The sequence below is a fragment of the Aedes albopictus genome, chromosome 1 (genome assembly GCF_035046485.1).
Source record: "Aedes albopictus strain Foshan chromosome 1, AalbF5, whole genome shotgun sequence".
Classification (NCBI taxonomy): domain Eukaryota; kingdom Metazoa; phylum Arthropoda; class Insecta; order Diptera; family Culicidae; genus Aedes; species Aedes albopictus.
In genome coordinates, this window is record NC_085136.1 from 14,641,186 (window position 1) to 14,664,570 (window position 23,385).

The following is a 23,385-nucleotide window of genomic DNA, read 5'->3' on the forward strand; positions in this document are numbered from 1 at the left end:
AAAATAAAACTTTTAACGAGAAGAATCTTTTGGATGTTGTTCCTTTCGGAAGCGCACTTTAAGGGTACTACGCCATCGCCATCGAGAGACTGAGTCACCTCCACCAACACCACCAGCTCACCTCAATCTCAATTCCCTGGAGTGTCTTTCCGTTTATCAAATGGACTTCTGAGTATCTGCTTTTGCGTTGGTGATGGAGAAGGTGGTCGCCATTGCAGCCTCCTCAAATGATGCTGCGTGTGCAATTTAAAAAGCGAACAAAAAATGAAGAGTAATCGCAAGAGAATGCTGAATCCTAGTAGGCCTCCCACCCCTCGTCTTAGCATTCCAACCACCTTTCCGCGCGCGCGTTAGGGTGGGAAAATTGGGCCATTCTTCTTCGTCCGCTTCGTTCTGGGAGTAGTGTGGGCCGCGATTGTTGTGTGTACCTCAATTACCATCTCTTGAGCATCTCCTTAACAAGGAGCACAATTTTCCAGCTGTTTCCCTATCGCTTTCGGTCACATTTATCTCCATCCGAAATGTTCGTCGCTGGCTGTCTCAGAATGATGATGATGATGCCCCCGTATAATGGGCACAAAACCGATAGAGACAGAGACGCACAGAAGAAAAGGAAACCGTTAATCACAAAGCGTTTGGTGAAGACGGTTTCCAAGAAGACGTTCTCTCATCAACGTCTTCGTCGTCGTCCGTTCCATCGCAAATGTAAACAGAATTGACCCCGGTCGGAATAATGGCTGCGGCAGCAACTCCTTGGATATCGAGGAAGTGGGATAAATGGAGGAGAAACTCAATTATGGAATCGTGATGATCGAAACTTCAGAGGAATTGGGCCTGGCTTCGCTTCATGTGCCAGCCTAGTGCCATCTTCCGATTGATGGGTTCGGACGGAATTCTTCGGAAAACTGCAAATTTATGAGGTGAAACGACTTTACCTACTGGTGTCGTTTACGTCGTTGTATAAATTTCATATTAGGTATCTTCTAGTTTCTTATTCCGGATTGAATGGCCTACTTTGATTGCTGACCGTGCGGAAAATCAATAGGATTAAGTTAACTGTCTTTACGCAAAGCTGTGACAGTCCCATCTTCTTCTAGCTTCGCCGGAAGTGTTCTAAAAACACTTTCTTTTTCTTCTTCGTGACGTCCTTACTGAAGCAAAGCCTGCTTCTCAGCCTAATATTCTAAGAGCACTTCCACAGGTATGAGAGGTATGAGAGCTTCCTCTGCAAATAACCATGTTGCATGTACAGTATGCGGCAGGAAAAAATGCGAAAGTGTTTTTCAACTTCAAACCTCATTTTCGTCCATTTGACATTAACCAATCTATGTTTCAACGTTCCATGATCTATAATAGGCTAGTTTTCTGAAAAGTTAATTAAAAAAATTCCCATTTTGGTCACTAACCTTTACAGGGCGGCGCCTGAAGATGAAGACAACCAGAATTTTCAAACCGCAGAAAATCGCACAGGTCGCTAAATTTCGCATCTGATAAAACAAAATTTTTGATTTTCTCTACAATATCATCAAATATATGTACTTATTTCATCTGGTATTGGAAATTACATGGCTCTGGATCAGTGTGGTCTGGTTGTTCATCGAATTTGAGCTAATTTTGTTACTGTGATAGTCATTTTGTTTAATGACCATTGGGCGCGCAGTTTATTAATATCCGTTTATTAGGCCTACATTATCACATGTTAAACATCAAATGTGTTCATTTTTATTTTTCAGTTCTAGAATATAGACATTGACTGATACACTGTCATGAAAAAATAGTCATATATATCCCACATTTAGCGTGTAATAGTGCCTTGAACTTTTCGCATTTTTTCCTGCCGCACCCTGTACGAAATTACACTATGTTCGAGGAAGTCAAGCTACGTCCTTTATGAAAAGTTCATGGAGCAACCGGGAATCGAACTCATTATACAAGCATAGTCATGTTGAGTACCCACGCCTCAATAGCTGTGGCTTTAGGGGCCCTTCCATAGTTATCGAGTTATCAACATTTTTTATAAAGAGTGTCCACGATGAAATTGAAACACAGAAAATATTGTATAACTTTTGATTGCGTTCGCCAAAAGAGCTAATTGTTTGACCATGAATAGTATATATGTGTAGCTAATACCATAAAATTTTCATTAAAATCGGTAGAGTATTGGCGGAGATATCATTGAAATAAGGGAATTGAATCTTGTGCAAACAAACATTTTGGAGAATATCACTTTTTTGCCGTTTCAACTCTGGCGCCAAAAATACTGAACCGATTTCAATGAAAATTTTTATGTACGTAAAGTATGTATGTAGAAGTAATTGGTCAAAATTTCATTCAATTTGATAATACCGTTAAAAAGTTATAGCCATATATGTCGCACTATGTCACAATAAGCAGATGTGGTTTTTGGTATAGTAAAATTCAAACTGCTCTTACTTTGAAAGTGCTCAACAAAAATGGCTGAAATTTTCACTGTAAACAGTTTAACACAACAATTTTACACTGCCAAAGTTTTATAAAAATCGAGACAGTGTTACCAGTTCTACATTCAAATAGTGCACGCGAAACTAAAAATGGTCAAAAAGTACCTAAAATTTACCTTGAAGCGATTTAAGCTTTGGATATTTACTAGAAAAAGTACTGAACCGATTTCGATCAAATTTTTACCACTTAATTGATACTATGTTAAGAATATCGAGTGAAATTTTCAAACGTTTTGATGAGGTAACTAAAAAGTTATAGCCTAAGCATTTTTTTTAATTGGGCGCCTAAATTTTCCAAAAATCTTATTTTATGATATCAACGATATCTGCGCCAATACTCAACCGATTTTAATGAAAATTTTATGGTATTAGCTACACATAATATACCATTCATGGTCAAAAAATAAGCTATTTTGGCGAACGCAATCAAAAGTTATGCAATATTTTCTGTGTTTCAATTTCATCGTGGACACCCTTTAGTTATTTATTAAAAATTTTCTTAGCCAATTGCCATTCACAAATAACAACACCCTTTTCATGCTATGGGCCGGAGATGAATGAAATGAAAACAGGGCATTAAAAAAAAAGAAGTTTTAGACATTACATTGTGAAAACGTCATCATTTCACTGAGACCTACTTTTTTCATTGAAACAAAAGTGCCAAAAAGTACTACTTTTCGACACTTGTGCTGAAAAGCAGAACTTTTCGGCACTTCTGCCAACATACATTTTTCATTCATTTTCGTATGTGTTATTAATAGTAGAATAAACTGAAACGAGGTTGATTAACCTCCATGATACTCAGTTGTACCTGATTCTGCAGAAATATGTTACCAAGAAATATTCCTATTCAAACCTCATTTTTCGTAAGGACAAAAGAAAAATTGCATGCAACTCGTTGCAAAACACGATTTTTTTAGCATTCATCCTCGCTGCTGCAAAACAACCATCGTTTTGCAACTTGTTGCATAAATAACTATTTGTGCATATATTTAGTTATGGGAAAAATTTAATACTCGAGAACGGGTTTCGCTCCTGGGAATTTGAGATGGAGCCAGAGGGAGTTTTCTGAGGTTCTAGGGGAGCCTATAAGAAGAAAATTCCAGAGTATTTGGTACTTTGGGGTACTCCAGGGCTATCTTAGAGGGCTTAAGATGGATCAAAGTGGTGACCTGAATCGCCCCTGATACCCACTGAATCTCCCTGGAGGCCCACGAGACCTACTGAAACGCCCTAGAACCCTCAAAATTGAAAAAGAACTGATTTTCTATGAGCTGGGAAGGAAATCAACAAGACCGATCCCCTTGAACCATCTTCGACCGCCTCAAAATTCTAGCTCCTGACACCACCTGGAACCTCCGAGGAACCCCCTGAGAGCCCCTGAAACGACCCTGAAACCTCCTGCAATGTCCCTGGAATTCTATGAAACTCACTGAATCGTCCCTGGGGAACCCTAAACTCCTCGTAAAACGCCCCTGAAGTGCGTCTGAAACAGATTTGAACCCCTCTGGAACCCTATCAGACGCTTCTGAGACCTTCTGGAACCTCCGTGGTTAGGTTAAATTCTTGAATATAAAGAAATTAAAAAACCGTGGAATCCCATGAGATCCCCTGAACTCCAAAAACCTCCCGGACCCTGTTGAAGCCCCAGGTACATATTCACAAAATCAGTCCGTGTATCCACAAAACCGCAAGACTTGCAATAATTCTTGTACTAAAATCTGGCTTGGTTTACTAGTGACATTGTAAACCAAAAATATAGATTTTTCACATCCAAAAGAGTGTAAAGGGGCAGTCCACCAATTACGTAAAAATTTGTGGGCGGTGGGTCGATCCGATAAATCTTACGCGACATAAAAATATGTAGGTTCTCTTAAAAAAAAACCTAACAAGGTGGAGAGCGGGTGTTGAAAAATCGAGAAAACTCCTTTACGTAATAGATGAACGCATTATTGCGGGGCGTGATTAGTAGTTTACGCAACAAGGTGCAGAATGAAGATTTTTACAGCACGAGTTGTTCATTTATCCAACGAGGCTTGCCGAGTTGGATAAGTACGACGAGTGCTGTGAAAATCGAGTTCTGCACCGAGATGCGTACATCGTTTTTTGCAATTTCATTAATTACCACTTGAGGATAGTTTTTAACCCTTCCGTTACCAACCCCCCCTACCGAGAGTGCGAGAAAATACTTTTTTCGTTATAACTTTTTTGTTTTTCAATATTTTTCGACCAAATTTTGACACAATAAGCGGATATCCTTCTGATTTAAGAATTTGCTAGGGATTGTTGGAATGGCAACCTGGTTCCGGAGTTATTCCGGAATGAAAATGGGTCATTCGATTTGGCCATTTTGGAAAAAGTAAATTTTCGATATGAGAGCCGTTCAGTATTCAGGCCTAAGTACACTGGAATCATAGAAAAACTTGTCTAGAAGTCTATCCCGGTCACTACGTACCTTGGAACCCGTTTAACGGATGTTCCGGGGAACCGGTTCCGAGGTCAATTTTTGAATAGGATTCAATACCATCATGCGACACCTCAAACTTCGTGGTTTTGCAAGATGCATAATTCTGTGCTGTTTTGGTGTTGTCTGAAATACTGTTGGCCATTTTGGAACCGGTATTCGGAATTCCCGGGAGTCGATTCTGGTGGTTCCGGGGACCAATTTTCAAAAATAAACAAACACCATCATGCGACATATCAAACTTCATGATTTTGAAAATTATGGCATTTTATCATAATGATTGGCCACTTAGGATACATTTAGCCGTTATGGAATCGGTATACAGATTTTCCGGAATCCAGTTCCGGGGCCAAGTTTTGAAAATGGTACAATACCGTCATGCGGCATCTCAAACATCGTGACTTTCAAAATACATCATTCTGGGCTAATATAGTGTTATCTGAAATACTGTTTGCCGGTTCTAAAATGTAAATTCCTCCGGAAATTCCTCCAGGAATTCCTCCGGAAATTACTCCAGGAATTCCTCCGGAAATTCCTCCAGGAATTCCTCCGGAAATTCCTCCAGGAATTCCTCCGGAAATTCCTCCAGGAATTCCTCCGGAAATTCCTCCAGGAATTCCTCCAGGAATTCCTCCGGAAAATCCTCCAGGAATTCCTCCGGAAATTCCTCCAGGAATTCCTCCGGAAATTCCTCCAGGAATTCCTCCGGAAATTCCTCCAGGAATTCCTCCGGAAATTCCTCCAGGAATTTCTCCGGAAATTCCTCCAGGAATTCCTCCGGAAATTCCTCCAGGAATTCCTCCGGAAATTCCTCCAGGAATTCCTCCGGAAATTCCTCCAGGAATTCCTCCGGAAATTCCTCCAGGAATTCCTCCGGAAATTCCTCCAGGAATTCCTCCGGAAATTCCTCCAGGAATTCCTCCGGAAATTCCTCCAGGAATTCCTCCGGAAATTCCTCCAGGAATTCCTCCGGAAATTCCTCCAGGAATTCCTCCGGAAATTCCTCCAGGAATTCCTCCGGAAATTCCTCCAGGAATTCCTCCGGAAATTCCTCCAGGAATTCCTCCGGAATTTCCTCCAGGAATTCCTCCGGAATTTCCTCCAGGAATTCCTCTGGAAATTCCTCCAGGAATTCCTCCGGAAATTCATCCAAGAATTCTTCCGGAAATTCCTCCAGGAATTCCTCCAGGAAATTCCTCCAGGAATTCCTCCAGGAAATTCCTCCAGGAATTCCCAAGGAACTAGAGGAAGAATGTGCAAAAGAACTCCTGGCGCAATATTTTGAGAAAATTCCTGGGAGAGCTCCTGGAGGAATCCTTGGAAATTTTCCCGAAGGAAGTCTCGGAGGAACTTCTTGGAGAAATTCTTGGAGGAACTTTCGGAGGAATTCACGGAGGAGCTCCTAAAGCAATTTGTGGTGGAATTATGGAGATATTCTTTAGGTGATACCCATTTGAATTTTCGGAAGAAACTTTTGGAGGAACCTCCGGGCTTTGCGGAGATAACTTGTGCAAGAGCGTTCGGAAGTATTTTACGTGGAATCACCCGAAACGATTTTTTGGAAAATTCTCTGTAATTTCTGGAGGAACCCTCACAGTATCCAGGAAGCATGTCTAAAAGGAATTCTTGGATGAATCCCCGGAATCAAATCTCCATCAGAAACTCCTGGAGGAATCCCTTAAAGGAATTCCTGTGACACTTTTTGGAGGAAACTCCTAGAGGATCCTCGGAATAAGTTTTTGGTAATCTCGCTGAATTGAATAAACTGGAAGAACATCCTTCAGGAGGAATCTCCTGGATGAATTCCGGAAGGTATTCTTTGGAGAGGATGCGGAATTCCATGAGGAATATCCGGAAGGCATTCCTGGATGCATTCTCAAAATGAATACCCAAACAGTGGCAGTTTCTGGTTCAAAGCATAAATATACGGATAGCAATCGATGGTTTCGCTCGTGGTCGCATGATTGCGTTTGTTCATCTTCAAAAAATTGACCCCGGAACCACCGGAACCGATTTCCGGGAAATCCGAATACCGGTTCTAAAATGGCCAACAGTATTTCAGATAACGCAATATTAGCCTAGAATGATGTATTTTGAAAGTCACGATGTTTGAGATGCCGCATGACGGTATTGAACCATTTTCAAAACATGGTCTCGGAACTGGATTCCGGAAAATTTGTGTACCGATTCCATAACGAAGTGGCCAATCATTATGATAAAATGCCATAATTTTCAAAATCATGAAGTTTGATATGTCGCATGATGGTGTTTGTTTATTTTTGAAAATTGGTCCCCGGAACCACCGGAATCGATTCCCGGGAAATCCGAATACCGGTTCCAAAATGGCCAACAGTATTTCAGACAACACCAAAACAGCACAGAATGATGCACCTTGAAAAACCACGAAGTTTGAGGTGTCGCATGATGGTATTGAATCCTATTCAAAAATTGACCCCGGAACCGGTTCCCCGGAACATCCGTAAACCGAGTTCCAAGGCACGTAGTGACCGGGATGGACTTCTAGAGAAGTTTTTCTATCATTCCAGAGTACTTAGGTCTGAAAGCTGAGCGGCTCTCATATCGAAAATTTACTTTTTCCCAAATATCCAAATCGAATGACCCATTTTGATTCCGGAGTAACTCCGGAACCAGGTGGCCATTCCAACAATCCCTAGCAAATTCTTAAATTAGAAGGATATCCGCTTGTTGTGTCAAAATTTGGTCGAAAAATATTGAAAAACAAAAAAGTTATAACGAAAAGAGTATTTTTTCGCACTCTCGTTAGGGGGGGTTGGTAACGGAAGGGTTAACAAAACTTTTTCATCAAACTGCACACTGATGTTCATAGCCATGTTTAAGAAAGTCTGATCATAGCAGGTTATACTGTGCAGTTGTCACAATTTTTCAAACCTGCGTCCAGAAAGCATCAAGAAGTTGATCAAAACTGAAAACAGTGCTGTAATGGTTCATTACGCAACGCAAATCAGTGCTGTAATGAACCATTACAGCACTGATAATTTGGTGTGGGAGAGTAGGCCTTTTCCTGTCAGATTTGCGTGAGGTAAAACAGCCTATTACGATGAGAAATTGAAAAAAAAAAATTTCCGTTCTCAGATTTCTTCCCCCGATAGCTTGGACCATGGACGGAGCGTGGTTGGTGGTCGTGAGGATCATCAATAAGAATAGAAATGGGTGAACTGCAATGTAGGTGACTGCACTCACAGCAGCTCGACTCCATCATTGACTTTGCGTCCCCGAAGTTGATCAGTAAAAACCCAAGCAGGCCCTGACGAGACTTCGTATGTCAATGATAGCGGCCAAGCAGGGCCATGATAAAATTATGACAACTGCGGCAGCAGCATAGCCTGTGAAGCTGAAGGTGCCGAAGTTTACTCAGACGAAGGCCTTCGTATTCTCGGATAGCCCGAAGGGTACATTAGACGTGATTGTTTACGACACGAAATCGCAGAAGCGGGCAAGGCATGAGAAATTACAAGGCGGCGTTCGCAAGGCCAGAAGGTTTTGAACACTGAGAGTGAAAGACAGTAATTCTGGCAATTCTGGTGGTCCTTAGCCACCACGCACATGTAAGGGCTGGATCTTAGTCCATAGGAAGAAGAAGAGGAAGGAAAAGGAAGGAGGAACAGGAGCGCAGGGACACCACGCCAAGGAAAGGTAAGACGGCATGTGCCAAACGCTAGGAAGACGACGCGCTCGTCATCAAGATGCAAGAGTCCAAGTACTCGGAAGTCTAGAAGGTGATGAGGAGCGATACCAAGTTCGAGCATCTTAGAGATGACGTACGCAGTGTTAGGGGCTGTTCATAAACCACGTAGACCAAAGTTTGGCCATCTCAGACCCTTCTTCGTAGACTTTTGTCCATTCAAAAATTTGAAAATTTGTATGGAGGATTAACTTTGGCCTGAGTTCCCCTTTACCTTAAAAGTCTATGTGTATTATGAACGGCCTCTTAGACGTATTGTTTGTGTGAAATGAAGGGAATACGTCAAGCTCAAGGTGGGCTGGACGGTATGTCAACTGACCATACACGAGCCAACGGAAGCACAAGTAGTGGGTGTGGGACTTTAAGGCCGCACGGGACGACGTGTAATTTTTCCTATCTTCCCTCTCTTTCTAACAATTTGCCTCGCGATTTTGAAGAAGCAAATATCAATTTCCACTGCACTGACGTGGCTGAAACTTTAGTCGATTGTGCACCACAAGTGAGCAAATGAACGATCAAATTTCTAGTCAATAATATGAAGTAGAAGTTGAGATTTGCATCTTACTAGCAACAGAGCAATGGCGGACGATTCAACCACCGTCCCGTCCGGCCTTAAAGGCCCTGATAGAAGCAAAGTTTGTGGGCGATGTGGAGGGGAAAATCATAAGGCGCAAGGCTGCGCAAACTCTCCCAAGTGTTTAATTTGTTTCTGGAAATTCGCAAACAGCAAGCACCAGACGGATGGTCAAAGGTACCCGAGCTTCAAGAGAGTCTCAGTTGATAAATCACAGTGCAGGTATAACGCAGCTGAAGGTGTATCACTGGTTCGTTCAAGGTTCGTAGCAGGCTGTGCGCGTGAGCAGCTGCGTTTTCAACACCATCTGTCACGCGTTGTTTCTAATCGGTTTGTGGTGTATATGCCATGCGACAAATTTACCTCGAAAAGTGATTGCAAAGTGATCTTCGGTGTTCAACATATTTCTCTTGCTTGAAAGTTTTAATGGATCACGTAATGTTGAATCAGATAATTTGCTATTACCAAAGCTTAATTTATTCCTATCGGGGCACCGAATTCGTCTTGCTTTTTGATTTTTTGAGCGATTTAAGACAATGTCACTTCTGGATGTACGGGGGCGCAAAAAAGTCAACAATTCCGTCTTAAAAATACTGGAATTCGTATAACTTGTTGAGTTTGTTCCTGCATTTAATTTTGAAATGTTTGTGCCCAAACTTTAACCAAACATACCCTTTGGATTTCACCCTTCTAGACCAACGCCCCATTCCCCTTGACATCTGGGCACGAGAGGACGTATACCATTCTTAGGTGTCCAACTAATCATCCTTTGTCATCCCTCACACCAGGACAGCTTTTGACCGTTGGAGATTAGCGTCAAAGATGAAGCTGCTTAGAAGGCTACAAGCAACCTTGAACAATCCAAGCAACGCTCATGTCGCATAAAAGTTATTACGGTAACGTGTGTTTAATTGTACACACTTAAAAATTCTGAAATTTGCACTAGACGTAAACCATCAACGTACGTAAACATTTCATGACTGAATGGCAAATATGACTCAATTTTACATCTATCCTGTAAGTTTGAGTTGGTTGCACAAAATGTCAACAAACCTGTCCGAGCAGGTACGTAGAAACAGTTTTATTTTTATCGTATAACTCTCAGCTCGGTGACACAGTCGAGAGGTATAGTCCGTGCCTCTCTATCAGCGGACCAGTGTTCGAATCCAGTTCAATATTTTACTTTGATATGTTTAATCTATCGCCTAGGTTCTAGCGATTGCTAGACGCTAAGAACAAACAAGTTTCCTTTTGGGGTGTCCTCGAAGACGTAAATTTACATATTGTGACCCCTAAATTTGTGTCTTTGAGGACGCTCGTATATGCCAGCTTCAGGACATCTAAAATTACGTGTGTTTTTTCTAGGTATGTATAAAAGTCACAGTGAGTTACGTCTAACACAATGTTGGAAGTAAGTCACAGTAACTTTTATACAACCGAAATGATTAGTACCCTGACTCTTACATAACATACGTGTTGCTTGAAGAAGTAGCTTCGCGCTTAAAGTTACCGTTCATCTAAACTACTGGTTACTTGGGTTTAATCCTAGTTTAACCCTTTAAATTGTTTTCTAGTGCTATTGTAGATATTGTATTTATAATCATTTACTGCTGGAAAATTATAAAAACTAGAGGAAGATCCTTTTTTTGGCATGTGCTTGGTTATCCAAGCTGTCAATGAGTTTACATTATGAAGTCTGATGTGTTATTGTAGCGTTGTACATCATAAAAACTACTACTACTAGGTATTTGTAATCTTCCGGGTCCAATGATTCTTCAAGTTCAACAAACAATAATGTTCCAATATTAAGTTTGATATAGCGACACTACAACGGCAAGAGTCTCACACACTCTATCCTGAATTGCCTGTTCAGCACTTTTTTGTCGAAAATAGAACAGCAGAACTATTTCGGTAGCTTCGGTAATCGATTTTACTGAGGCTCAGTACACCAACTGTCAAAACCGGGTGCAAAAGGTAAACAATGCATTACCCAAGTAACAATCAGCATGCCTTGAAGATTTATTCATGTTTTATCCTGGTTTTATACGAGCATGTGAAAAAGCTAGTTGTTCTATATTAGTTTTATGTGGTAGTTTTTTACTTTGCACCTTTGGCATTCCATAAAACTATCATATAACTTCTACTATAAACATCGTCATTTTAAGACTTTCAAGTGGTCATGAATTGGTTTTATCACTAATTATATGCCATTTCAATAAAACTTGCGTTTGCGGTTGTTGTCGGAGATATTTCTTTTTGTAAACGAATAAACAAAACTGTGAGGCAACGCTTAGAACCAACAAAAGATTTCGTGGCCGTATGAAATGCTGTGATAAGACCGTTAGTTCTATCATAAACTCAGTTATGACCAGTCTAGGAGGGTTAGCCCTATTGGAGAAATCATCAGGAGCGCAGAGTTTTATCAGAAAAATATGTCGCCTACCCGGGATAATTTATGTAAATACAGAAAATCATTACTCAATTTTATGATTTCACGTACAGCGCTTAAGATCAAACTTAACGATTCAACACGTTTCCGTCATATTATTTTCAGAAAAATTACATAATGTTTTTGAAACTCCGCTATGTTGAAAAAACCTTTTTCACGCCCAATTCCACCGAGTATATTAAATGCATTTAACTTCCTATTAATTCACAGTTTGTGTGGCGCACTTATTTTTTGTCATTATCACAGTCACATTCACCACAAATTTCCCGTTGCATGTCTCCTGACACGTATTAAAATGGGAAAACAAACCGGCATCTTTCCAATTGATGGCTGGATAAATAACCAAGCATAATTTATTCTGACGATCGAACATTGATAGTGAAAAATAATCAAAACAAATATTTGACAAGTCAGAATATGGTTGTATTTAGAAGGTTTATAAAACTATGATACAACCTGAAATCCTAAGCCGGTTTGCATACGAAGTCCTGTAGATCATAATAAGGCTGGGCCAACTAGCCAGATCGTGGACTTTTGGAGGCATAAAGGAGCTCGAGAGTATTTTCAAGTCGGCATCAATGGTTTTATGGTTAGGGTTTTTGAATCGCTAAAAAAATTCGATAAAATCAAAATTGTTACTTGGGTATAGCTGTATACATTCAGCTGTTCTATTTTCGTCAAAAATTTAGCGAACACAGTATTCTAAATTAAGTGTGTATGTTCGATTATATAGAGTTGTGTTACACGATCAACAAGGCTTATTGGACCTCATGAAATATCAACAGAGGCTATACTGCCCATATTCGCATAGTCGATGTAACCACCATTGGCGATGCCACCATACAAAAGCTAATATCTAACGTGTGTGCATATTTGTGACCAGTTTTATTCAAAAGATCTCAAGATCTAACCCTTAGTTAGATGTCAATGCGGAAAAAATCTTGAATTTTATATTTATTCATTGTTAAAAATCCAAAAGTATGTTGTGAAGTACAGTGGCGCTTACATTGATTATGCGAATATGGGCAGTATAAGATACTAACATTAGCATTCAAGAGCACCAATATTAAAAATTCGTAAACAAATGCACTCGATTTGTAAAAGCTGCTTCTTTTTGCAAGTAAGCAAAGTCAGGATAAACAAGTGCAGCTTGGTTCGATGTTTCGATTGTCAGATTCGTGCATCTAAAGTTTGTATTCAAAACTAAAAACAAGTCGCACATATTCGTAAGCGTTACACTCCCAGATCGATGCTATTAGAATTGCTTCCTTCCCATCCACAGCACAGGGATTAGGGGCTGACTGACTCTAAGACAAGATTGACGCTTCCAACAGTTGAAAACTGCCCTGGCCACGTCCTTGCGAAGATTTGTTGAACACCAAAGAAAGGTATGGGGTTCGGGCCAAAGTCTACGCTTCATACAAATTTCGAAAATTTTGTATGAACATAAGTCTATGAGGGGGGAGGGAAGTCTGAGATGGCCGAAAAACTGCTACGTAATTTATGGACAGCGCCTATGTTGAAAACAAAAGATTAATTTACAAGCACTTTTCGAGGATACATTTGCGAAAGGCTTAGCACTACCAGAATGAGCTTGAGCTTGAGCTTGATTGTGTGAGTGTTGGTGAACTTCTATTTTTAGGCGACAATGGCGCCTGCCGTGTCAGGTTGCAGATCAATGTGGGGAAGGCGAAGGTAGTGATGATTGCAATCGTTTGTATCCACATCAGACAGAATATACCTCTGCGTCTGCACAAATTTATGCGGATGTCGGTGCGTTGGTGGGATGTTGGCAATGGGTTCACACATTGATGCGTGGACCTGGACACCAGGCGTAAGGTGATTGATTAGTGTAGTTATTACTCTGAGGATAATGCGGCACAGTTCGCTGAATTGTATAACTCGTAGACGTTATATGATAGATTGACACTGTGCTAGGAAAGTTGAAAGGAAGGGAAACGGATTTTCCAACCCGTTTCTGTTCTTGCGACGGCCTTGTACGTGTGAGTATACATGAGTAGTATATTTAGAGAGGAGAGTGTAGAGAAAGTAGATAGAAAGATATGAAATAGGAGTAAAGGGACGGGCTAGGGATTGAACCCAAGACCTACTGCATATGAAGCAGAAGCGGTAGCCACTAGACCACCAAGCCCCCAATTTGCGGAAGGTTTAGCACTACCAGCCGTTTTTCAATTCGGTCGGCCTGATTCAAAACAACACGACGCTAAGAAAACGCATGGCAGTTATGAAAACGCAGCCGCTCGTGCGCACAGCCTGCTACGATCCACCTTTTACTTTGTTCCCCCTGTTCCCCCTACTTCATCAACAGAGACTATGAGACACTTTGGAAATATTCAGTATTATCTAAACTTTCCTGAAATTTTTAACATGAGATCTACAACCAATAGCATTTTGTTGCTATTTTAATATGAAAAATTGAATATTATTACTGTTGATTGAATCTTCTGGAAGCGCAAGAGACATTATGAAACTCTTACAGGAATTATCGCGACTATAGGAATGTTAGGAAGATGTTCATGCATTATGAACTAATAGGCCATAATATATATCAATATTTGCATCACACAATGCGGCAAATACTGGAGCTCATTCTGTTGATATAGTATAGAGTAATGGGCATTGAATCTACAAACCCAAGAATGTGTAGACTTGCGGGTCTTTAAAAAAACATAATATTTTAGAATAGTTCTTGCATTTCCAAGCATGTCAGAGATTATAGTTGGTCATGGTATGTAGCAATTCACTTCGAAAATATCTGCTGCAACAGTAGATATCAAGGACCAAACTCCAAGACAGTTTGGATGACTCTGAATGTCCCAAAAATATAAAGTAGTGTCTGGTAGTTTTCAAGTAGGTTCAGCAGCCATAGCTGATTACGCCACTTCACGCTATATAGCAGATATGACTACTGTTACGAGTATAGCTGAGTATGTGAAGTTACAGTTCATAGCGAAAATTACAGCCGTTACTGTAGATGTCAAAGACTTTATTCCAGGACAGTTTGGACGACCCTGAATGTTTCAAATGTTTATACAAATATCTATTGATTATCAAGTAAGTTTAGTAAAACCAAAGTTGATTATGCAATATTACTCCGTATAACGGATATGGCTACTGTTACGAGTATGGATCTGATAGTTTAGATGACCTGAGACATCCTCATAATATCTCTGTATGGCATTTGAGTGTCCAAGAGATGCACGGTTTTCTATCAGATTATGCAATGCTATTATTAGTTGAATTACTAGTGCTGTAGATTTAAAGGAACAAATTTCAGTTTGCAATAAATGTAAACCACATTCATAAGCAGATGTTCTAGGATGTCATTCAAGTCTCAAACCTTGTCTCAAACCCAATCACTCATATTGTTCCCTAATAGAAGAGTTGATTTGCAATAACTTTGCCAAAGACGGAGCGATTTAGTACAGCCTTTTTTTCTGCTGGGATCATATATGATCCCTCCGGCTTAAAGAGTTATCATGGAATTTCTACAACTGAGGTTCATTAGTTGTAGTGAGAGATTTGTGACAGCTGCTGGTTCAGGTATCAGTTAGTATCATAATAATTTAACTTCAGCATTCTATGAAGCAAAACACTATTCGAGAAAATTCGCTCATTACCAATATGGGTAGGTCTTATCCAATATCTCGAAAGAAAAGAACACATACTATTGAGGGAGCTATTAGTATCAGTTGCACCGTACACCGGTAGACCATGATGAATAAAATACCAAACTAAGGATGAACTATACCCTTTATAGTCAGCATTTAGCACAATGTTCTCATATTCCAAGCTCGAAATTTTTCTTAATAATATATCCTAAGAATGATCATTATCATAATCGACAAATAAACCTCAAATCTTAACATAGTTTACTAAGACATCTAGAAGTGGTACTCACGTTTATGATCTGATCGTATGCCCACAGCCACTTGTCCCGGGCGTTGAAGTTCTCCCGCTTTCCCTGCTGCTGTGTGATATCTTTACCGATGTCCGCCGCCACTGCTTCCACTCCGGTCAGTATCGGCTGCTCGGCCTTCTCCGGTTGTCCTTCGATCATCGGACTCAACTGATGCTGCTGCTGTTGTTGCTGTTGCTGCTGTTTCTCATTCGCCGACTGCTCCAGCTGTTCCAACTCCTCGTCGAAGCACTCCTCCCGTTCGTCGAAGAAGTGCAGCTGCTTCTTCTGTTGGCCTTCCTTGCCCGGCTTCTTGGTGGCCGGTTGGAGGACTGACGAGGACGAACTCGAGGGCATTGGACCATCGTCCAGCAGCTGGTCATCGACCACGGATCCCATCCCGTACGCATCCGGATCGTCCTGATGGACATCGTAAGGATCCGCGCTGTCGTAGCCCATCGGGTCGTTGCGATGGACATCTCCGTACGGACTGACACGCCGGTCGTTCGAGTATGAGCTGTTCGGTTCCAGCTGGCTGGACTTGGTCGCGGGGACCTGCGCGGACGAATACGCTTGCGAACCGCCGCTCATATCGTACGGGTCCAGGTGATCGTCGTACGGATCGGACAACTCCGGGGAGCGCCGGAGCAGGGGAGGCTTCTTTTCCGGACTGGCCAGGTAGTTGCTGTTGCTGGCTTTGTTGGCGCTCGAGGTAGCCGTTTGGATTGGCTTTGGCAACTGTTTCGGGGCGGTGGAACTGGAATACTGATTGGTTACACTTTGGTTGGCCGCGGATGATGTCGTCGCTACGTAGTTCATGGCATCGTAGCCTTGGTAGCTGTCCATGTAGGAGGACGAGCTGGATGTGGTGTTGGGTAGTTGCTTCGCGTAGGGATCGTTTTTGCTGCTGGAGCTGCTCGATACGGGCGTGGTGCTCCGGCTGCTTCGGCCTTTCAACGTGCTTACGCGATCGTTCATCAAGTTGGCCTTGGTGACGGCTTCGTGCCGGTTTTCAACGACGCCGTGATTGTCGTAGCTATCTTTGTAGCCGTTGTATTGACTGTCGTCACGGTAACTGCTCGTAGTAGCCGTTGTCGTTGGATATGTTGTCTTATTGTACGGATAACCTAGTGCTTGATTTTTGTTTGATTGTTGGCTGATTGTTGGCAACATTTTCTTTGCCTTTGTGCCTCGGTCCTCTCCGTTCATCATGATGGAGTCATGATCGTTGTAGGACGAATAGTGATTGGTCATGCTCGAGGGGCCACCGGCTGTCGAGTAGGTACTTCGATTGCCGCTGGTGATTGCCGGTACGTCATTATAGGTCAACGCCGGCACGTTGTCATTGTATGGTAGAGCGTTATCGTCATTGTAGTAATCCGAATCGCTGTACAGCGGATTGTAAGTTGTTTGCTGCATGTTTGAGTTTCGGTAACCGCCGTTGAAGTCAGCCATGGACTGTGAAGTTCGTGGATATTGGTTCTGCTGAGATACGACTGGCATTTTGGGCAGCTTTTTGATCTTACGGCTTGAAACCGTTATCTGGGACGTGACCATGAAATCGCTGTAGCAGTACTCGTCCATGTCGTCATTGTCCACGTAGAACGACGAACTGTTCATGAAGTTTTCCTTGTTCTGGGACATATCACAGAAGTAGTTGATCGAGTTGCCCAGTCGCTTCAGGCTGTCCTCGTCGATCGGTCCGGATATACTTTTGCGGGCCTAAAATGATAAAAAGGGTGGTTATTATGGTTTCTAAGGGGTTGTCACTGGCAACAACAACATGAAAAGCTTTCGTCTAGTTTTACAATATCAAGGAAAACCTTCGACCTTCCAAAGGAAGCCCGCTGGACTCTCCAGAAAAAGCCCGCTGGACCTTCCAGAGGAAGCCCGCTGGACTCTCCAGAGGAAGCCCGCTGGACTCTCCAGAAGAAGCCCGCTGGACTCTCCAGAAGAAGCCCGCTGGACTCTCCAGAGGAAGCCCGCTGGACTCTCCAGAAAAAGCCCGCTGGACCTTCCAGAGGAAGCCCGCTGGACTCTCCAGAGGAAGCCCGCTGGACTCTCCAGAAGAAGCCCGCTGGACTCTCCAGAAGAAGCCCGCTGGACTCTCCAGAGGAAGCCCGCTGGACTCTCCAGAGGAAGCCCGCTGGACTCTCCGGAGGAAGCCCGCTGGACTCTCCGGAGGAAGCCCGCTGGACTCTCCGGAGGAAGCCCGCTGGACTCTCCGGAGGAAGCCCGCTGGACTCTCCGGAGGAAGCCCGCTGGACTCTCCGGAGGAAGCCCGCTGGACTCTCCGGAGGAAGCCCGCTGGACTCTCCGGAGGAAGCCCGCTGGACTCTCCGGAGGAAGCCCGCTGGACTCTCCGGAGGAAGCCCGCTGGACTCTCCGGAGGAAGCCCGCTGGACTCTCCGGAGGAAGCCCGCTGGACTCTCCGGAGGAAGCCCGCTGGACTCTCCGGAGGAAGCCCGCTGGACTCTCCGGAGGAAGCCCGCTGGACTCTCCGGAGGAAGCCCGCTGGACTCTCCGGAGGAAGCCCGCTGGACTCTCCGGAGGAAGCCCGCTGGACTCTCCAGAGGAAGCCCGCTGGACTCTCCAGAGGAAGCCCGCTGGACTCTCCAGAGGAAGCCCGCTGGACTCTCCAGAGGAAGCCCGCTGGACTCTCCAGAGGAAGCCCGCTGGACTCTCCAGAGGAAGCCCGCTGGACTCTCCAGAGGAAACCCGCTGGACTCTCCAGGGGAAGCCCGCTGGACTCTCCAGGGAAAGCCCGCTGGACTCTCCAGGGGAAGCCCGCTGGACTCTCCAGGGAATTCCCACTAAATCTTCTAGGGCAAGTCTACTGGATTCTCCAGAGGATGCCCGCTGAATCTTCAAGGGGAATCCCGCTGAATCTTCTAGGGGAAGTCCGCTGCACCATCCAGAGGCAGTCCGCCAGAGTATCCGGAGGAAGTCCGCTGGGCCTTCCAGGGCAAGGAATTTTGCTGGGTATTGCAATGGAAATCCGCAGAAGTTTCACTGAGATATTAGGAGAAACTCCGGGACACGAGATCGAAAAAAAGTTCGATTCTTATTTGATGCGAATCGTTTTGTAAAGTAATTTACAAAACTTGATGAAGCTTTTCATAGTTGCCAATGTATCTTATCAACTTACCTTCACTGACAGATCGATGTTGAAGTTATCGATCAACGGCGGCTGTCCCCCGACTCCCGCCTTGACCGTCCGCTGCGGCACCGGCAACTTCCTAGCCACGGGCGACTGCCTCGCCAAACTATAATCCGGATCGGCAAGCGACGAACTACTCCGCCCTTGCAACGTGGGCAGTTGTCGTTTCCCGTTGCGGGTCGCCGATGCCATCGCTGTACTGGAAGCCGCCGCCGTCATCGTTGGTGTCGTCTTGGTTGGGCCCACGTTCGGGAGTTTTCGTCCGGCTCGGATGGCCCCATCCGAGCCGGTCGTCGTCGTGTTCGATTGGTACGGCTGGTAAGAGTTGTAAGAGCTATTGTAGGCGGCGCCATCGTCCATCGGATAATGTCCAGCCGTCGCCGTCGAGTAGTACGATGAATCGCCGCCGCCGCCACCGCCACCCCCACCGTAGTGGCCTGTTGCGCCACTGCCCCCAACCCCACCGCCGCCGCCACCACTGCTGCCACTGAACGGCGGTGGGACACCACTGGAGGCCCGGTTCGACGGCGACGACGACGACGACGTCGTAAAGTGATGATGGTTCATCTTCGTTTGAAAGTTTTGATGGATCAGATTATCTGTGTTGTAGAATTCGAATTTGCCGCTTGAGTTCCAGTAGCATCCATGAGTAAATCCATCAGTCGTGTATGTTTTGTTCTGGTACATGGGATGTTCCATAGCTGGAAGAAAAAAAAAATACATGGGATATAGGCATCAGTGAGCCCGATAATGGCAATCGACATCGAATCAACGGATTGAAACTAAAAATAGAGGAGATTGCTGTCATTCCATTCCGCTCCTGTGACTGTGGGTCCAGGGTAGTAGGGAAAACAAGCCCCGGTGCTTGTTTGACTTGCTACCTCCGGATTTGCTCCTTCTAGGATTCGTTTCGAGAGTGGGACGAGGTGAAAAAGGATACAGCTTGCGTGCGATTGTCCCGATCCAGGCGATGATGATGATGGCGAAAGGATTTCAACTCAGCAGATCTTCGGGATTATGTGCATATGTATTGGAAACGGAAGACGTTGAGTGTTATTTATAAATAGATTTGCATAAATAGGCGGCTTCCCACTATGTGTGGGAATCAAGACACAAATCGAAACGAACAAGTGTTTATATTAAGATTGAACGATACAGCCGAATACTTTTTGTAAGAAATCCTGGATTTGGAGGAATTATTTCCTTCCACTTAGGCCAGCAGGATCCATTCATACATGGTGGACCATATACTTTAGAATTGGCTCACTAGGTGCCGCAAACGATGCTGCCTAAACATATGACCGCAATTTATGAGCCTTAGTTTAAATGTGAAATAAATTTGTTTTATGTTGAAAACGTTGACCTAGTTTTGACTTAATCAGTTGAAATGTTCATGTTTGTAATAAAGTTGTATGGAGATGGTGTTTTTATTAGGGTAAGAAATCAAACTTTTAACTAGTCAAATTGTAATCTTAATTTGAACCATTTCGAAATACATTAAAACGACGTACTTTTTAGGCAAATATTGTCCCGAAAAAGATGTTAAACAGCTTTCCGTAATACAACCTGATAACATGGACTTTAAAACAGGGTTGCAAAAAAATGAATGCATGCAACGAACGTGAGTTTTTGTTTTTGTCTTTTCACCACACCGCTTCTGACGTTGAAGCCTCTTTCCTTCACGGAGGCGGGTGAGAAGAGAATAAAAATTCTCTCTTCGCTCACATCGTGGCGACGGCGAGGTTCAATAACAACATTTTCTCTGTCATTGGCACTCAAAAGAGAAAATTCACCACGCTTGCTTATGGGCCAGTCGCATGTCATGTGGCCGTTGTTGACATGAAGCATCCATCAGCGCAGAGCGTGTGTTGATGATGGTGGAGTCATTACGGCCACAAAGTAGTTGAGTTTTTCTGTATTCACTTTCAAGTGTCTCACAGCGGGGCTGAAAATGAATGCCTAATGCATTCAGTTCAGCACAATTTCATTCAATTGAATGTTATTTTTTCAACCCTGCTTTAAAAGCATTGAAAAAAGCGTTTTTGTCATGGAAAACAGGCAATTGAAAAATAATAACTGGTGTGTATTCTATGCATAACGCGTGAGTAATGACATGAGTAATGGCAATACCTAAATAATAATCGGCAATTTTTCCATACAAATAGCGATTTTTCCATAATTGAATAATACCTCAAGCAGTCCTCAACACCAAACCAATAACTCGTTGAGGTATTCCATCAATACCTACAAAATACCAAAATAAGTTATTTCCAATACCTGGATAACCGACCAATTCCTTGTCTTGGTATGATACCTGACTTTGGTATGCTCCAGTTATGTGGCAGTTATTCATTCCTGCTCGGGATATACTATTAGGTTTTGTTTAGGTCAGTATTGTACATGTAAAAACGCTATAATGACGGTAGCTATAGGTAGGTATGTGATCGGCACCGAAAAAGGATTAAAGGATGCAAGGAAGGGAGGAATTACTTGACGAAGTAGAGGGTCTTTAGAGGGAATTAAGAAGATTTCTAAATTATTCCAGGAGGATTTCAGATGGTTTCAAAGGGTTTGCATGGAACTTGCATCAGTGGTCTAAGGGTCTTCATTGAAGGCAAGGTTTCAGAAGTGTAATTAGAAGCATTTTAGGGGTTTTCAGGTTGATTCAAGCGATGTTTAGATAGTTTAAACGGCGTTCCAAGGAGTCTCAGAGGGGGGTTTTCAGAACCGTTTCAGAGAGTAGGATCCATTAGGTACGTCATGCGAAAAATGGGAACTTTCAACCTCTCTCTCCCCTTCGTATGTCGTTTGTCATACATTCGAGAGTCCCCTCTAAACGTGTCGTACTTTATGGATGCCCTATATAAGAAGTTTTCAGAGTTCTAAGCGAGTTTCAGAGGGTCTTAGAATGATCCAGATGCTTTTCCGGGGCATTGAAGGGAGCCTTGGCATCTAAATGGGTCTCAGGAGCAGAGATGCCAGATATACAGATTTTTCTGTATTATACAGATTTTTAGAGGTTGATACAGACAGGATACAGAGTACAGAAAAAATACAGATTTTATGATCTTGATACAGATTTTTCCTCCACATATTTTTATTCCTCATACATTCATGCAAGATGGAGAATAAAGTAAAAAAAATATTGAGAGTACAAACCCATTAAATTATCTATATTTTTCACATTTGACCTCAATTTTCAATCATTTCATTACAGGAAATTTTTCTCTGGAATTGAATTTAATAAAACAAATATTACGAAACATTAAACGTCCTAGATATGTATGTAATAAGCATACGTTAAGGGCGTTTTTTTTATGTTTTTATCACGTTGAAATCTTAATCTTGTAATGAAATCTTAATCTTTGGTCAGCACAATCCTTTAGAGAAATGTTTTAAATTGTTGAACACTGTTGAATCGTTTGATTTTGTAATAAGTAGAAATAGGTTTAAAGCTGGTATTAGATAATAGGATAATTACTCAGTCTGTACAGCTACTGTTGAAGACATAGTCAAATAAGTAAAATAAAATAAATAAAACTTTTTAACCTTCGCCCAAAATGAAGTTTTTTGCAAGTTTTCGAAGATTATGTTAGTATAAGGAAAAGTCGAATAAACTATATCTTTGCTGATTCTTTTTTATGTGTATTGTTGTTTGCTTGACAATTTGCAAGAGTCGCGAATTTTCAGTGAAATATTTAGATGTAAGGAAAATTTAAGCTTCAGTACATGAAAAATGAAATAAAAGTTGGAAACTTTGCTAAGCAAACGACCTGGTTTTCTTTATGCTTTTCATTCTTATATGTTGAATGAAAATAATGAGAAAACTTATGAATAATGTTTTCGTTAAAAATTGAAAATAATGACAGTTTTTTTTTTTAATAATAATATCGAATCGAACCTGAGAAGAAATAGCCAGTACACACATTTTCAAACAACTATAAAATTGTGTTGAAGATAAAAAATCGATAGAGCTTTTGGAAACTACAGAGTACGAATACAACCTGTAAAAATATGATGCATCGAATGTAGCAAAAGGAACACTTCATATGCGATGAAAATATTTGAACATTCTCAACGTTACCTTGCAGATGAAAAGAAAAGAATTTCGAACGCGAATTGACCTCAGGTTCTTTGGGTGTGAATATCACGCCCTAGCAATTTTGCCCATCTTAGCCTGTTGAAGAACAGAGAAGGAGGCATGGGAGGGGTTTTTTTTCTATTTTCGGTAAAAGGCGGAGAGGCGTCTAGTGTATGGAACACCGGTAATGGGAAGGGTTTTTTTTAAAGAAATTCTTGCAGAGATTCCTTGAGAAATTTCTAGAAGGCATTCTTAAGATATTCCTTGATTAATTTCTCCAGGAATTCTTTTGAATAGATTTCTATGGGTTCCTTCTAAAACTCCAGCAAGAAAAACTTTACACACTCTTCTGGAGATTTGTTTAAGAAGTCATCGAAAAATTTTTGTCGACGGATAACTCCATTGATATCTCCACGGATTCTTTGAGAAATTCATTCAGGAATATTTCCAAAGAATTTCTACGAAAATTCTTCAAGAAATACCTAAAGAATTTATTTCTGTGATCTTTGCAAATGTTTTGTAATGCGTTCCACC

General features: G+C 42.2%; 1 protein-coding gene across 3 annotated transcripts in view; it reads right to left on the reverse strand.

Moving 5' to 3' along the window:
- Positions 1–23,385, reverse strand: part of LOC109431126 (protein unc-13 homolog B) — a 313,958-nt gene that overhangs the window by 233,449 nt on the left and 57,124 nt on the right. For all 3 annotated transcript variants that reach the window (XM_062843720.1, XM_062843716.1, XM_062843711.1), the window contains exons 2-3: positions 18,759–19,471; positions 15,614–17,332 (exon numbers count right to left, since the gene is read on the reverse strand). In XM_062843720.1, coding sequence (XP_062699704.1) covers positions 15,614–17,332; positions 18,759–19,469 — 2,430 coding nt within the window. In that variant the 5' untranslated portion in view covers positions 19,470–19,471. The remainder of the gene's footprint in view (positions 1–15,613; positions 17,333–18,758; positions 19,472–23,385) is intronic.